Raw genomic sequence first — 16,536 nt, 5'->3', positions numbered from 1 at the left:
TCGCGGGGGCCCCGAGCGGGCCTCGCGGGCCTTGGGCGTCGGCGGGCGGCGGGCGCCACATGGCGATCTGCCACTGGTGCGGGCGGGCGGCGGACGGTGTCCGGCCAGCACGGACACGTCCGGCGCGGCGCGGTGGATTTTTAGGGTTAGAGGAAGGGGAAGATCCGCGAATTTCGGAAGGGGACTTTAAATAGAGGTAGAGGGAGCTAGGAGAGTCCAAATGAGGTGCGGTTTTCGGCCACGCGATCGTGATTGAACGCTCTAGATGATGGAGAGGTTTTAGCTGGGTTTTGGGCCAAATTGGAGGGGTGTTGGGCTGCAACACACACGAGGCCTTTTCGGTCCCTCGGTTAACCGTTGGAGTATCAAACGAAGTCCAAATGATACGAAACTTGACAGGCGGTCTACCGGTAGTAAACCAAGGCCGCTTGGCAAGTCTCGGTCCAATCCGGAAATGTTTAATCCCCACACATGAAAGAAAGTTAGAAATGACCACCGGAGGAGAACGAAGCGCCGGAATACAAAACGGACAACGGGGAAAATGCTCGAATGCATGAGATGAACACCTATGCAAATGCAACGCACATGATGACATGATATGAGATGCATGACAACGAAAACAACACACGGAGACAAGGACCCGAACCCGAGGAAATAAATAACTTAACGCCGAAAACGGCAAGAGTTGGAGTACAAATTGGGAAAGTTACATCCGGGGTGTTACATTGACATAAGCATCGCATCCCCAAACTTTTAGAAATGACAGCTTAGGTTTCTTCCCAAACCATAATTCATACGGTGTCGTCTCAACGGATTTTGACGGAGCCCTATTTAAAGTGAATGCGGCAGTCTCTAAAGCATAGCCCCAAAATGACAGCGGTAAATCGGTAAGAGACATCATAGATCGCACCATATACAATAGAGTGCGATTACGACGTTCGGACACACCATTACGCTGAGGTGTTCCAGGCGGCGTGAGTTGTGAAACTATTCCTCATTTTCTTAAGTGTGTGCCAAATTCGTGACTTGAGTATTCTCCCCCATGATCTGATCGCAAGAACTTGATTTTCCTGTCACGTTGATTCTCAACCTCACTCTGAAATTCCTTGTACTTTTCAAAGGTCTCAGACTTGTGTTTCATTAAGTAGACATACCCATATCTACTCAAGTCATCGGTGAGGGTGAGAACATAACGATAGCCACCGCGAGCCTCAACACTCATTGGACCGCACACATCAGTATGTATGATTTCCAATAAGTTGGTTGCTCGCTCCATTGTTCCTGAGAACGGAGTCTTGGTCATTTTACCCATGAGGCATGGTTCGCACGTGTCAAATGATTAATCAAGAGACTCCAAAAGTCCATCTGCATGGAGTTTCTTTATGCGTTTGACACCTATGTGACCAAGGCGGCAGTGCCACAAGTATGTGGGACTATAATTATCAACCTTAAATCTTTTGGTATTCACACTATGAATATGTGTAACATTACGCTCGAGATTCATTAAGAATAAACCATTCACCATCGGAGCATGACCATAAAACATATCTCCTATATAAATAGAACAACCATTATTCTCGGATTTAAATGAGTAGCCATCTCGAATTAAACGAGATCCTAATACAATGTTCATGCTCAAAGCTAGCACTAAATAACAATTATTGAGGTTTAAAACTAACCCCGTAGGTAAATGTAGAGGTAGCGTGCCGATGGCGATCACATCGACCTTGGAACCATTCCCGACGCGCATCGTCACCTCGTCCTTCGCCAGTCTTCGTTTATTCCGCAGCTCCTGCTTTGAGTTACAAATGTGAGCAACCGCACCCGTATCAAATACCCAGGAGCTACTACGAGTACTGGTAAGGTACACATCAATTACATGTATATCACATATACCTTTAGTGTTGCCGGCCTTCTTGTCCGCTAAGTATTTGGGGCAGTTCCGCTTCCAGTGACCACTTCCCTTGCAATAAAAAACACTCAGTCTCAGGCTTGGGTCCATTCTTTGGTTTCTTCCCGGCAGCTTGCTTACCGGGCGCGGCAACTCCCTTGCCGTCCTTCTTGAAGTTCTTCTTACCCTTGCCTTTCTTGAACTTAGTGGTTTTATTCACCATCAACACTTGATGTTCCTTTTTGATTTCCACCTCTGCTGATTTCAGCATTGAATACACCTCAGGAATGGTCTTTTCCATCCCCTGCATATTGAAGTTCATCACAAAGCTCTTGTAGCTCGGTGGAAGCGACTGAAGGATTATGTCAATGACCGCGTCATCCGGGAGATTAACTCCCAGCTGAGTCAAGCGGTTATGCAACCCATACATTTTGAGTATGTGCTCACTGACAGAACTATTTTCCTCCATCTTACAGCTGAAGAACTTGTCGGAGACTTCATATCTCTCGACCCGGGCATGAGCTTGGAAAACCATTTTCAGCTCTTCGAACATCTCATATGCTCTGTGTCTCTCAAAACGCTTTTGGAGCCCCGGTTCTAAGCTGTAAAGCATGCCGCACTGAACGAGAGAGTAATCATCAGCTCGTGACTGCCAAGCGTTCATAACGTCTTGGTTCTCTGGGACAGGTGCATTACCTAGCGGTGCTTCTAGGACATAATCTTTCTTGGCAGCTATGAGGATGATCCTTAGGTTCCGGACCCAGTTTGTATAGTTGTTGCCATCATCTTTCAGCTTGGTTTTCTCTAGGAACGCGTTGAAGTTGAGGACAGCGTGGGCCATTTGATCTACAAGACATATTGTAAAGATTTTAGACTAAGTTCATGATAATTAAGTTCATCTAATCAAATTATACAATGAACTCCCACTCAGATAGACATCCCTCTAGTCATCTAAGTGTAACATGATCCGAGTTAACTAGGCCGTGTCCGATCATCATGTGAGACGGACTAGTCAACATTGGTGAACATCTTCATGTTGATCGTATCTTCTATACGACTCATGCTCGACCTTTCGGTCTTCTATGTTCCGAGGCCATGTATGTGCATTCTAGGCTCGTCAAGTCAACCTAAGTGTATTGCATGTGTAAATCTGGCTTACACCCGTTGTATTCGAACGTTAGAATCCATCACACCCGATCATCACGTGGTGCTTCGAAACAACGAACCTTCGCAACGGTGCACAGTTAGGGGGAACACTTTCTTGAAATTATTACGAGGGATCATCTTATTTAAGCTACCGTCGTTCTAAGCAAATAAGATGTAAAACATGATAAACATCACATGCAATCAAATAGTGACATGATATGGCCAATATCATTTGCTCCTTTTGATCTCCATCTTCGGGGCTCCATGATCATTGTTGTCACCGGCATGACACCATGATCTCCATCATCATGATCTCCATCATCGTGTCTTATTGAAGTTGTCTCGTCATCTATTACTTCTACTACTATGGCTAACGCTTTAGCAATAAAGTAAAGTAATTATATGACGTTTATGTTGACACGCAGGTCATAAATAAATAAAGGCAACTCCTATGGCTCCTACCGGTTGTCATACTCATCGACATGCAAGTCGTGATTCCTATTACAAGAACATGATCATCTCACACATCACATATTTCATTCATCACATCCTTTGGCCATATCACATCACAAAACACTTGCTGCAAAAACAAGTTAGACATCCTCTAATTGTTGTTGCAAGTTTTTACGTGGCTGTTATAGGTTTCCAAGAAGAACGTTTCTTACCTACACCAAAACCACAACGTGAATTGCCGATTTCTATTTACCCTTCATAAGGACCCTGTTCATCGAATCCGATCCGACTAAAGTGGGAGAGACAGACACCCGCCAGCCACCTTATGCAACTAGTGCATGTCAATCGGTGGAACTAGTCTCACGTAAGTGTGTGTGTAAGGTCGGTACGGGCCGCTTCATCCCACGATGCCGCCGAATCAAGATAATACTAGTAACGGCAAGATAATTGACAATATCGACGCCCACAACTGCTTTGTGTTCTACTCGTGCATAGAAATTACGCATAGACCTAGCTCATGATGCCACTGTTGGGGAATGTAGCAGAATTTTAAAATTTTCTATGCATCACCAAGATCAATCTATGGAGTCATCTAGAAACGAGGGAGAGAGGAGTGCATCTACACACCCTTGTAGATCGTGCGCGGAAGCGTTCAAGAGAACGGGGTTGATGGAGTCGTACTCGACGTGATCCTAATCACCGATGACCTAGTGCCGAACGGACGGCACCTCCGCGTTCAACACACGTACGGTTGGGAAGACGTCTCCTCCTTCTTGATCCAGCAAGGGGGAAGGAGAGGTTGATGAAGACCCAGCAGCACGACGGCGTGGTGGTGGATGCAGCAGGATCCCGGCAGGGCTTCGCCAAGCGCAAGCGGGGAGGAGAGATGTTACGGAGGGACAGGGAGGCGCCAAGAGCAAGGGGTGCGGCTGCCCTCCCTCCCCCCTCTTTATATAGGGGCCTTGGGGGGGCACCGGCCCTAGGGAGATGGATCTCCAAGGGGGCGGCGGCCAAGGGGTGGCTTCTCCCCCAAGCCAAGTGGGGGGCGCCCCCACCCCTAGGGTTTACCAACCCTAGGCGCAGGGGAGGCCCAAGAGGGGGCGCACCAGCCCACTAGGGGCTGGTCCCCCTCCCAATTCAGCCCATGGGGCCCTCCGGGATAGGTGGCCCCACCCGGTGGACCCCCGGGACCCTTCCGGTGGTCCCGGTACAATACCGGCGACCCCCGAAACCTTCCCGATGGCCAAAATTGGACTTCCTATATATAAATCTTTACCTTCGGATCATTCCAGAACTCCTCGTGACGTCCGGGATCTCATCCGGGACTCCGAACAACTTTCGAGTTACTGCATACTAATATCTCTACAACCCTAGCGTCACCGAACCTTAAGTGTGTAGACCCTATGGGTTCGGGAGACATGCAAACATGACCGAGACGACTCTTCGGTCAATAACCAACAGCGGGATCTGGATACCCATGTTGGCTCCCACATGCTCCACGATGATCTCATCGGATGAACCACGATGTCGAGGATTCAATCAATCCGTATACAATTCCCTTTGTCAATCGGTACGGTACTTGCCCGAGACTCGATCGTCGGTATCCCAATACCTCTTTCAATCTCGTTACCGGCAAGTCACTTTACTCGTGTCGTAATGCATGATCCCGTGATCAACCACTTTGTCACATTGAGCTCATTATGATGATGCATTACCGAGTGGGCCCAGAGATACCTCTCCGTCATACGGAGTGATAAATCCCAGTCTCGATTCGTGCCAACCCAACAGACACTTTCGGAGATACCTGTAGTGTACCTTTATAGTCACCCGGTTAGGTTGTGACGTTTGGCACACCCAAGGCACTCGGTATCCGGGAGTTGCACAATCTCATGGTCTAAGGAAATGATACTTGACATTCGGAAAAGCTACAGCAAACGAACTACACGATCTTTGAGCTATGCTTAGGATTGGGTCTTGTCCATCACATCATTCTCCTAATGATGTGATCCCATTATCAATGACATCCAATGTCCATGGTTAGGAAACCATGACTATCTTTTGATCAACGAGCTAGTCAACTAGAGGCTCACTAGGGACGTGTTGTGGTCTATGTATTCACACATGTATTATGATTTCCGGATAACACAATTATAGCATGAATAATAGACAATTATCATAAACAAAGAAATATAATAATAACCATTTTATTATTGCCTCTAGGGCATATTTCCAATAGATAGGTGGTGGGCCCCCTGGCCTTCATCTTTTGCAGGTATTTTTTATATTTTCCAAAAAGTTGCCCCGTGAAGTTTCAGGTGATTCCAAGAACTTTTGTTTCTTCACATAAATAACACCATGGTAATTTTGCTGAAAACAGCGTCAGTCCGGGTTAGTTCCATTCAAATCATGCAAGTTAGAGTCCAAAACAAGGGAAAAAGTGTTTGGAAAAGTAGATATGACGGAGACGTATCAACTCACCCTATGTGGCGGCTTACGTTGAAGCTGAGAATGAGAAAGCATGTCAGGACTCACTGGACCTGTTAGATGAGGAGCGTGATTTAGCAGCAGCACATTCGGCAATTTATCAGCAAGAGCTCCGACGTTATCACAGCCGCTGGGTTAAGACCAGAACTTTTCAAGAAGGCGATCTGGTGCTTTGGCTCATCCAGGATCAGACTGATATGCATAAGTTATCCCCACCTTGGGAAGGACCTTTTGTGGTCAGCAAAAATCTGCACAACGGGTCATACTACCTCATCGATGTTCGAGAGCACAAAGACTCACGCAAATCAGAGGAGGAGACCCATCGGCCGTGGAATATAGCTCTTCTTCGGCCTTACTATACTTGAGCCACAGGCTCTTCTTATGTACATACTTATCACAATGTATATATTATATAATAAATCGGAGCCTCGGCTAAAGCGGGGTCTCTGTTCTTTTTTACATCATGTGTGGTTCCATGGGGGCTTCTACTTACAAAGCAGAGTTCTATTAACCCGGCTTATAAAGCCACACAGATATAAAGGAAATCACTAGGGGGCTTGGTCGTATCCGAACCATAGCTACACCTCTTGATCGGTTTAAAACCAAAAAGGGAAATCACTAGGGGGCTTGGTTGTATTTACGCCATAGCCACACCTTTTGATAGGCTTAAAAGCCACAAGGAAATTATGTGGAGCCAAAGAGAGTCTGTTGCATAAAGAACAACTCAAACATAGGTCACCACTGAGCATTGCTCAAATATTACTTGGGGGCTCCTTGCTTCTCAAAGAACAAACGAGTTTGCACCCTTGTAATAGGCTATCAAGCCAGGCTTGGAAGCCAGGTGTATTCACCTAAAACCCCGGGTTATCCTACCTATTTAAGTAAGCCACTCCGTCCAGGTAAACCTGGTATGACCCATCGAACGTTTGACAAGTCAATCTCATAGACCTTGAACTTGTCAAAGTTAAACCGGTGATTGGTTAAAGATTGAGGTCCATCTTAAAAGGTTTGCAAAATGGTTTAACTCGGCGGCCTGGCAGCCCATGAAAAGCCTCGACTTAGGGCCTGGCAGCCCATGAAAAGCCTTGCATATTTATTTTGTGTTTGCTATTTTAAAATCTTTTGATCAGGGATTTATGAATAATTTCTGATAAACCGGTGTTTATTACAACCCGGCATGCCTTTCAACGCTCAGTTGTCAGTACATGATCAGTTCTAAACCCGCATTAAATTGCTCCGGTCTGGTTTTGGCTACATGTCACCAGCAATATACAATCCGGTGGTAATCATCAACCGGTATGGTTTTTATATGAACCAACAAGAGGGGAAAGAGTCGTCAACCCTACAGATGGGTATTTTCACTCCTACTATACCAACAGTTGGTCAGCCAACGAAGATATATCATAGGTATCATTTATTTTATATCTGGTTAATACAAATCTTGGTTATCCATCCAAGTTATATATTTTTTGGCATCATGACCCGTCCGGTGGTAAACCACTAGGACACTTTCAAGTTCTTATATGCAGGAACATAAATCATAATGGCTATGCATAAATAGATCCCAAAAGCAGGACACGTTTTCAGTATCAAGCAAAACAAACATGCTCGATGGCATGGCAGATAAGGTGTTCATGCTATCCTATTCCAAGGCATTTTCAATACCCCAAAATCGAATAAGTGTTTTCAAAGTGGCAGACTGCAGCTAATAAACTGGCCACCGGTTTAGGATTCCTCATCAGGACGGCTTGACGATTGAGGGTCATCTTGCGCGGTCGCATTCTCTTCATCCCTCCCCAGACGCTGGAAATCAACCGTTGACCAATCGATTCTGGTTAAGACTTGAAAAACAGCCTCTTCATGGATAAGGTTGGAGCGATCAATGTTAGGAGCGTAAGTATGCTTACGGATTGGCGGCACAAGATCTTCAACATTATGAATCAGTGCGGCCTATCTTTTTCCCTCAGCATGATAAACCGGTTGAAAATGAGATAGATCTATATCCTCTGCCAGTTTGCTTGCTATCAGCCGCATCTCCTTTGTCAGCCTTCGGAGATCGTCGTTATTGAAGTCTGAGCCGTCTTCTTTCACACCAGGATAGCCTTTGATGATATCTGCCGGTTCAAGATCCGAATCCACACCTTGGCCTGGATTAGCGCGGTCAGCGCACCTGACCTTGCGGCTGATCTCTTCAGTTCATTGATTTGGGCAGGCAGGATGGCCAGTTTTTCGATAGTTTCCTTTATCAGCGACGACGGAGGCTTGTTATAAGCTGCAGTACAAATGGCTCGCTGGGATCCAGAGAACATTTGTTCTATCAAGGTATAGGCCGCTTTCAGCTTCATCCTCATGTCAGAGCCCAGATGAGCAATGCGGGTCCCTGTCATGGTTAAACATTAGTAAACCGGCCATTGATAAGATATTATGAATTTAGACAAACTGCATGAGAAGGTACTTACCAGACACAGCAGTAGTCATGGCGTTAATCTGTCGCTTTAAACCGGTCAGTTCTTCAACCACCGGTTTCAGGGCTGCCTCTGCATCCTCGGCCTTCTTTATTAAACCGGGCTTTTCTGTTTCCTAGTATGCACGTTCTTTGTTAAAGGTTTCTTTCAGTTTCTCCATAGCTGCTAGGGCATTGGTCAGCTCTTCTTTGGCTTTGGAAGCCTCTGCTTGCTGAGATTTAACAACATTCTCTTGAAGGTCCACGGTTTGAGCATCATTTTTACTCAGCTCAGCCTACAAAGATGAGATATATCATCAAAACATGTTATGAAGTACCAAGTGTATAACAAGTTATGCACTTTGTACTTGGGGGCTAATGCCTATTTGCTCTATCATCAACATATTTTTTCACAAGTCTCAAGTACAATGCAAGCATTATCCTTAACACTTGGGGGCTAATGTACATCTGTTCAAAGTTGACGCATTGATTCAAGACCTGATTTACTTTGGAAAGATAAACCGGCCCTTGGGGGCTACACCGATGAAAACTACAGGAATACAATGATAAAGTACCGGTTTGTTTCCAAAGATCATTTGACATATGGAGGATCAGCATGTAAGGATTGAGATATTACAAAGTCCCGATTTATGATTGTTATCATAAACCGGCCCTTGGGGGCTACTTGAGTTGATATTTACAAAATTGGATTTACGAAAAGGGGAAGTGATGAAAATACCTCATAGCGCTCCTTCATCAGGTTCACCAAACCGGCTTCATAATCACTATTTGAGTGCAGACGGCTTAGGAAACCAGAGTGGAGTTCTTGAGCACTAAGATGGGCATAGCTGGATAAATCAGTACTCCATTTGCATTTCTCCATAGCAGCACGCTCTTCCTTGGCACTATGTTTTACCAAAATTATAGGATGGCCAGGAGAAGTGTGACCAATACCAGTAATGATAACCTCGCCTTCTTTGTCTCCAGCAGCCTTTTCTGGAGTTGATGGAGTGTCAGTGGTTCTCACTGGACTAGAAGATCTATCATCAGCCCGGATTGGATCTGCCGGTTCATCATCAGGCACAACAGTGTCAACTTCTGGTTGTTCATCAGTATTGTGATCTTGAGGGGGTGGTTCATCAAAGGTAGCTTCAGGATTTGGACCTTCCGGTTCAGCCGTACGCTCCAGTTCAACCGTTTGCTCCGGTTCAATGACCACCTGGTCTTCGGGCGGATTGTTCATCTGAGCCTTTTTGCTGGGTCTGGCTTTGGCTCTACAACAGAATAAGATGTGAAAGTTAAGCATAGCATATAAAGTATGAAAACATCAAAAGAAGGGGTTGAAGTACTTACCCAGCTACAGTTTTGAGAGGAGGAAGTTGGGTCGCTGTTGACTCGCCAGAGGATGAAGGGGGTGTCACCTGATAATTCGAATCAGATGGATTAAGAGGTTGTCGGAAATAGCCTGCCTTGGGATAAGAAGTGTCATAAGTGGGTGAGACCTCAGATCGGCGCTTTTGAACCGGGGTGTCTGGTAAACCAGTTGAAGTAACCTTTTGGCCGCTGTGCCGGGTTGTGCGGCGAGCCTCGTGCTGCTGCTTCTTCAAAATAAATGTTGGATCCAAGTGATCAAGAGGGTGAGAAAATCTTACTTTCCGGACTGCTTGACGGATTTTTTGTGTTGACAGAGAGTCTAAACCGGAGAAAAGGATAATTACCTCTGCATCGTCAGCTTGGCTGCCCTCAACGTCCTCCTGATAAGTATTATTATCAATGAGATGCATGAAAAGTGAACCAAGTGAATCAAGTTCTACCTCAACTTTCGGTTCGTCCGGGTCGTCATCCAGTTCCATACTGATGCGTTCAGGTGCCTTCCGCTTTGAGGTTTTCTTGATGGTTTTTGTTTTGGGACGGGAAGACTTTGCCGCTTTTTCTTGAGGTTTCTTCTTCCAAAACGGATCATCGCCCTGTTTAAAAATAAGCATATGGGTGTTCAAAGGTTATACAGTATAAAGATATCAAGTGTAAAGCGGAAGAACAACACTTATAGCAGGAGGTTTGTTTTGTGTGTAAAACGGGAGTAAACCGGTTTGGCGACAGACAACTTCCGATTCATTCAATATTTTCTTGACAGCCTCGGTGACTTCTTCATCCGTTAGCTGAATATTGATATGACGTTGGGAGTCTTCTACTTCACCAGTGTACTCGCACATTAAGCGAGAGCGGCGACTTAGCGGCAATATACTCCAGGATATCCAGCAACGGACAAAGTCTACACCTGTTAAACCGTTGGCCAGGAAGGCCCTCAGCTTGGCGAGTTGAGGTGCATATGGGGCTCGTTCCTGGGCACTTAATCGTCGTGGAAGAGGATGAGTATTGGCCAGCCGGTGAGCACGGTAACCCGGCAGAGGGTTCTCATCTTCAGGGGAGGTTTCTTTACAGTAGAACCAAGTCTGATTCCACTCTTTGGGGTGACTGTGCAGCTTGGCATGAGGAAATTCAACCTCTTTTCTTTTCTGAATGGAGACGCCACCAAGTTCAGTATTGGGCCCGTCTACAAATTTAGTGCGCCGGTTCAGATGGAAGAAATCCCAGAACAGCTCAACAGTTGGCTCTTCTTGTAAGTACACTTCACAAAAGACTTGGAAGTTGCATATATTGGACACCGAGTTGGGTCCAATATCTTGAGGGTGGAGTTGAAAGCTGGCAAGCACATCCCGGAAAAACTTCAATCCGAGCGGTTTGAAGCCACGGCCTATGTGATCAACAAATACCACTACTTCATCTTGCTTGGGAGTAGGAGGGTTCTCCGGTCCAGGAACTCGCCACCGGATCTCATTCTTTTTGGGTAAAGTACCAATTTTGACCATTCCATTAAGTTGCTCCTCGGTAACCCGGGAGGGAGCCCAGTTACAGGAATAAAATTGCTTGGCCATTGCAAGCGAAAAGCTGAAAAGAAATGCCGGTTTACAATTCATTCATGGTAAGGCATAAGGTTCAACAGGATAAAGAAGTCCAAATATGTGAAATTGGTAAACCGGAGGATGATATAATTATGAATGACAAGGCAATAGGTGGAAAAAGAGATATACACATATTATTAAACCGGAGTATGATGACGGACACAAAGGAGTTGCCAATTTACAAGGGGACTAATGGTATGTGATAGATTGCTTTCTACAAAGGTAAACCGCCTATGTAATGAAGAAGATACATATCTAAGGCAAGAACGACTAAGTAAGGTAAAACAGGTTTCACAAGATTACTTGGAAATTTTAGATCTACCGTAAGACAGGAGAAGCAAAAAGATTTAGACCTAAAAAGGTTGGTCCCGAAGCAGTTCACAAAGGTCCAGATCTATTTTTATGCGTATAAGGGTTTGTTGTGATAGCAAAAGGTAAGAAACGCTATAGCTACTACACAAAATACATCAGGCTTGAGGGTTCTTCCATGGACTCAGGAGGAACAGGGAAGAACAGTTGCCGGAGCTTCGATGAACATTCATGAACACTGAAACCCTAAGTAGATCTATAGAGGAGGAAAGGGAAGATCTTACAGCGGCTGTTGAAGCAAGCGGAGTTACCCCGCGGCTATTTGGTGCAACCAGGTCGATGCAGCGGCCGACGGAGATGCAGAGGCGGAGCTCGGCGACGATGGCGGCGCTCGGATGCAGAGGCGTCGCGAGGAGGAAGAAGAAGCGAAGAGACGGAGGGGAAAAAGGAAATGACCCGTTGCCCTATTTATAAGGTAAAGGGGGGAGGTAACAGGCGCGAGAATCGAGGGGCCGGAATATTGGATACCTAACAGGAGCGGTCGCCTCGATTGTCGAAGGTTCATTAACTGAAGGTGAGATATATCATTTTTAAATAACAAGGTGACATCACGGCGATTTATCATGATCCTGGAGTATGACGTCACGGCGGTTTACAAGATCAAGGCGAAGATGCAAAGGAGGAATTTTTCTAAGTGTTGAAGATTGACATGAACAAGTTCAAACCAATCTGGGTCCTAATGTTGGGGATATTACTACTGGATGTAAACCGACCAGGAGTAGCCGGGTTAACTCTATGAAGATGGAAGCCCATTAAGACGTGAGGATGGTGGCGTTTTACAAAGGCCCAAGGCCCGAAGGCGGGTTAAGGCCTGTAGATGTAAACCGACTCTTTCATGTCACTTGTATTGTAAGTTAAAAGGAATAGAGACCGAGCCGGACACATTTATGATCCGGCCTCGGGACTCTGTAAACCGGCAGGCGTCAACCTATGTATATAAAGGGACGACCCGGCAGCGGTTTAGGGACAACACACAACAACTCGAGAGCCAGGCAAAGCGGATTCGCTCCCTGGTCATCGAAACCTTAGCAATACCAAAACAACTAGACGTAGGCTTTTACCTTCATCGAAGGGGCCGAACTAGTATAAAACCTGCGTGTCCCTTGTCCGATTTAACCCCTTTAAGCTAAACCGTAGCGATGGCTCCACGACTAAGTCCTTTCACGAGGACATCTGCCGTGACAAACCCACGACAATGACCTAAGCAAAATGCCATTATTTCAGCAGTGACCTACTGCAAAAAACAGAGGAATGAGATGCTCACCTGGGTTGGAGCCGAGGGTCCTCGTTGCCTACTGTCTACTCCGTCGTCGTCGCATGTTGTCGTCTTTGTTGCCGTCGCCGAAACCCTAGCGTTGGGAATACGAATCTCACCACGTATAAAAAATCCAAATGGACCATTTCACTTGACATTGAGAGGGGGCACAGATGTGTACCTAAGGACACCAGAGATCGCCGAATAGGTTGGCGACCACCATCGGCAAAAAAAGGATCAAGAGTAGGGCGGAGACTTTGAAGGGGAATGAGTGGAGTGGGCGAGTGGGGCGAGGGGACCATGGCCCCTTTGGTTTTGCCCGGGAAGCATTCGACGCAATGTTGGGCTAGGCCCAATAGGCCAGTATCGAAAAATAATAAAAAGATGAAAAAAATAAAAAGACACAAAAATCACTTTAATAACTAAATATTGACATGAATGATCAAATGAAAATCATAGGATAACGATGCGGTGATACAGTACATTCTATTTTGTTGTTATATGACCCGGCGGTAGTACTTTTCTTGAATAGGGGCCAGTTGTTCTTGACGATTCTTCCAAAATCACCCTTTTCCCCAGCTTCTTCCAGAATCGTCACTCATATTTTTTATATAATTCTAACTAATTAGATTTTAACTAGATAGGATTATAAAATATATATGAAGTGGTTATTGAGAAGCTGGGGAGGAGGCGATTCTGTTGGCCCTAGGCCTGTCACAAAAGAACGCGCCGGGCCATGCCGACACTATTCCTTGTAAAATCGTAGTTGCTGGAGGAAGTCATCGATGCACTGCTCATGGCTTGCAGTGTCGCCGACAACCTGTTGCAACTTCCCGGCATTGGTCGCGAAGGCACATCTACCTTCCTCCTCCACCATGACGGCCCGGACCGCCGACGCGACGCCTTCCCGGTCAAAAGACGACCCATCCTCTCCCTTCCTTGGCACCGGCAGTCCAACCTTTCTCCCCTCCATCAGCCGAGCAATCGGCCCTTGGTCCCCAAAGAATGGCAGCATGACAAGGGGACGTCCATACTGCATCCCCTCGATGACCGAGCTCCACCCGCAGTGCGTCAGGAACGCGCCGACGGAGTCGTGCGCCAGCACCCTGGTCTGCTGGACCATCCCCATCGCCACGAGCCCGCGGTGCTTGGTGCGGTCCTGGAAGCCCGGAGGAAGGACGGCGTCGTCCGGGATGCCGCTGGGCTTCCTCAGGGCCCAGAGGAACGCCGTCCCGGCGAGCTCCAGGCCGATGGCCAGCTCGTGCACCAGCTCCTTGCTCAGCGGCGCTTCGCTTCCCAGCGCGACGTAGAGGACGGATTTCGGCGGCTGTCGGTCGAGCCATGAGACGAGCGCGTCGCCTTCGGTGGACCTCAGAGGCGGCGGCAGCAGGCCGAGAGGGGCGAACGGCTTGCCGAAGATGGCCGGCAGGAGAGGCACGCCGTCGGGGTCGAACTCCACGCAGCACCGCTTGGCCACCATCTTGCAGCTTTGGTGGGTTAACAAGAAACGCTGCGCTAGCGACGCCCCTACCTCCGGGTCAACGGCCGTCGACACGCGCGGCACGCCCCATAGGGCGCTCGATGAGGAGGAGAAGATGGGGAACATCACGGACGGCACGCCCCTGCGGGCGGCGGCGGCGGCGGCTAGGTAGTGGAAGGTGTCGACGATGACCCAGTCCGGCTTCTTGCCGTCGTCTAGAAAGGCGCCGAACGGCCCGGCGAGGCCGTCGGCGGCCTTCTGCAGGAGCTCGGCCTTGCCGGGCGGGAGGTCGCTGGTGGCTTCCGCTCCCTCGGGGAGGCCGTCCACGTGGGGGAGCGGCAGGGCCACCAGGTGGACGTCCACGACGGCCGGGAGGCGGCTGATATTGCGCGGCGTTGAGACGAAGGAGACGCGGTGACCGCGGGCCGCCAGGCGCTCCGCAAGTTCGAGGAAGGGGGTCATGTGACCGAACGCAAGCCACGGGAAGAGGACGATGTGCATCGGCGACGAGTCGGCGGCGTCCATCCTGGTCCTGGGTTAACGTCCACCACTGTACATCCGTGCTGCCGGCTGCGGCTAAATAAAGGGAGACGAGAGTCGATCCTGCCATCCTGGTCATCGTGGAGCCGCCTGCACCCGCGCACGGCACCTACTAAAAATGGTTTTGTTGCTGGTTGATTTTTGAGATAGCGAACCGCTCATGCTAAGCCGTTGGGTTTTGTTGGTGTATTAATCTATAAGGTCCAACGGACTGAATAGATAAATTGAAAGGGTGAGGTTAGATGACATAACATATAAAAAGAAAGAAATTAAAAAAATATTATTTTTACATGGATCTCCATATAAGATCTGACGAATATAGCATCGACTGAGATGTTGTTAAGTCCCAGTTGACTGAGATTTAGGGGCTGTTTGGTTCCCAGCCACATATTGTCACACTTTGACATACCTCACATTAGGCAAGTTTGCCCAAGTTAGGTGGGTGTTTGGTTCTGGCCACACTAAGCCAAGATTTTCTTTTTATGAGCAGTGAACCTCACATGTCATAGACACAAAAAGTGTGGCAAGATTTCCTTAGGCAAGCCAAAGTGTGGCTAACAATTTGAGCAACTCAAGTTAGGCAAATGTGGCAACATAATGCAAACATAGTCACAATCCAAACAGCCCCTTAGCAATGCTGAAACTGAAAAGTAAAGATAATGTTGAGGAGAGGGGCCGCGCACCAACATACGTTACCCTAATCTCAACTAATGCACCCTGATTCGACGGGTGCCCCTAACCAACTATGGTTTTGGTCCCCTGTCGCCCAGAGCACACATATTAGATGGGGGAAGAGCCGACACCTACGATTTAACTAGTTCATGTATGGTTTACTCCTGCTTCCCACATCTCCCTAAAACCCTAACCGATCTGGTGGAGCGCTGCACGATGGGAAGATCATCTCCAAGCTCGTCCCCTGTTCCAGGATAGTATCGGTGGTGCCCAGAGGGACGTTGTTACCCGCTGCGATTGCCTACCCTGAGCCTGCATCACACCTGCATCAAGCAGGCATGACACTTTGGATTGGCTACACCTATGGCTGCTTCCATTGGTGGTACGATCATAATGTACCTCTCTGTTCATTATGTTTTAGGTGATCTAATTATTATTAGGCTTAGGATCTAATCACGTCAATTCTAATGGGTTATTTCTAACAATGGTATCTTGAGCTAATTAAGCCTAGATTAGATCCCTAAAGATTATTTGTTCAAGGTGTTGATCTTGATTATGTGCTAATGGTTAAAGTATTAAGTCTAATGGTTCATGATTATGGTTAAGTTGCCCTCTATTAAAGTAAATGTTTAATGTCTAGGGTTAAGAGGTTTCAGTAAGGTGTAAATTGCTACTGGATTAGTGCTAGTTAGAGATTTATGATCATTAACATGTTCTGTTAGTTTAACTATGCCACGTTTCCACATCAAGATATTTGTCAGTAGTTAGCATTGATTAAATCCCATTAAGCAATTAGACGGAGTGGAATATATGATTAAGTAAAACCTCCTTTTCCCCCAA

General features: G+C 47.1%; 1 protein-coding gene across 1 annotated transcript; it reads right to left on the bottom strand.

The window, feature by feature from the left end:
* Positions 1-13,457: 13,457 nt before the first annotated feature.
* Positions 13,458-15,009, bottom strand: LOC119331715 (putative UDP-rhamnose:rhamnosyltransferase 1). Its single transcript, XM_037604882.1, has one exon. It carries the CDS (start codon positions 15,007-15,009, stop codon positions 13,750-13,752), a length of 1,260 nt encoding a protein of 419 aa, XP_037460779.1. The 3' UTR covers positions 13,458-13,749.
* Positions 15,010-16,536: the final 1,527 nt, after the last annotated feature.

This window comes from Triticum dicoccoides, chromosome 7A (assembly GCF_002162155.2).
Source record: "Triticum dicoccoides isolate Atlit2015 ecotype Zavitan chromosome 7A, WEW_v2.0, whole genome shotgun sequence".
Classification (NCBI taxonomy): domain Eukaryota; kingdom Viridiplantae; phylum Streptophyta; class Magnoliopsida; order Poales; family Poaceae; genus Triticum; species Triticum dicoccoides.
Note: the sequence above shows the minus strand (reverse complement) of the source record. Positions and strands in the feature narration are given on the sequence as shown.

Coding starts and splice junctions, on each gene's coding strand:
- LOC119331715 (XM_037604882.1), bottom strand. CDS start 15,009: ATGGACGCCGCCGACTCGTCGCCGATGCACATCGTCCTCTTCCCGTGG.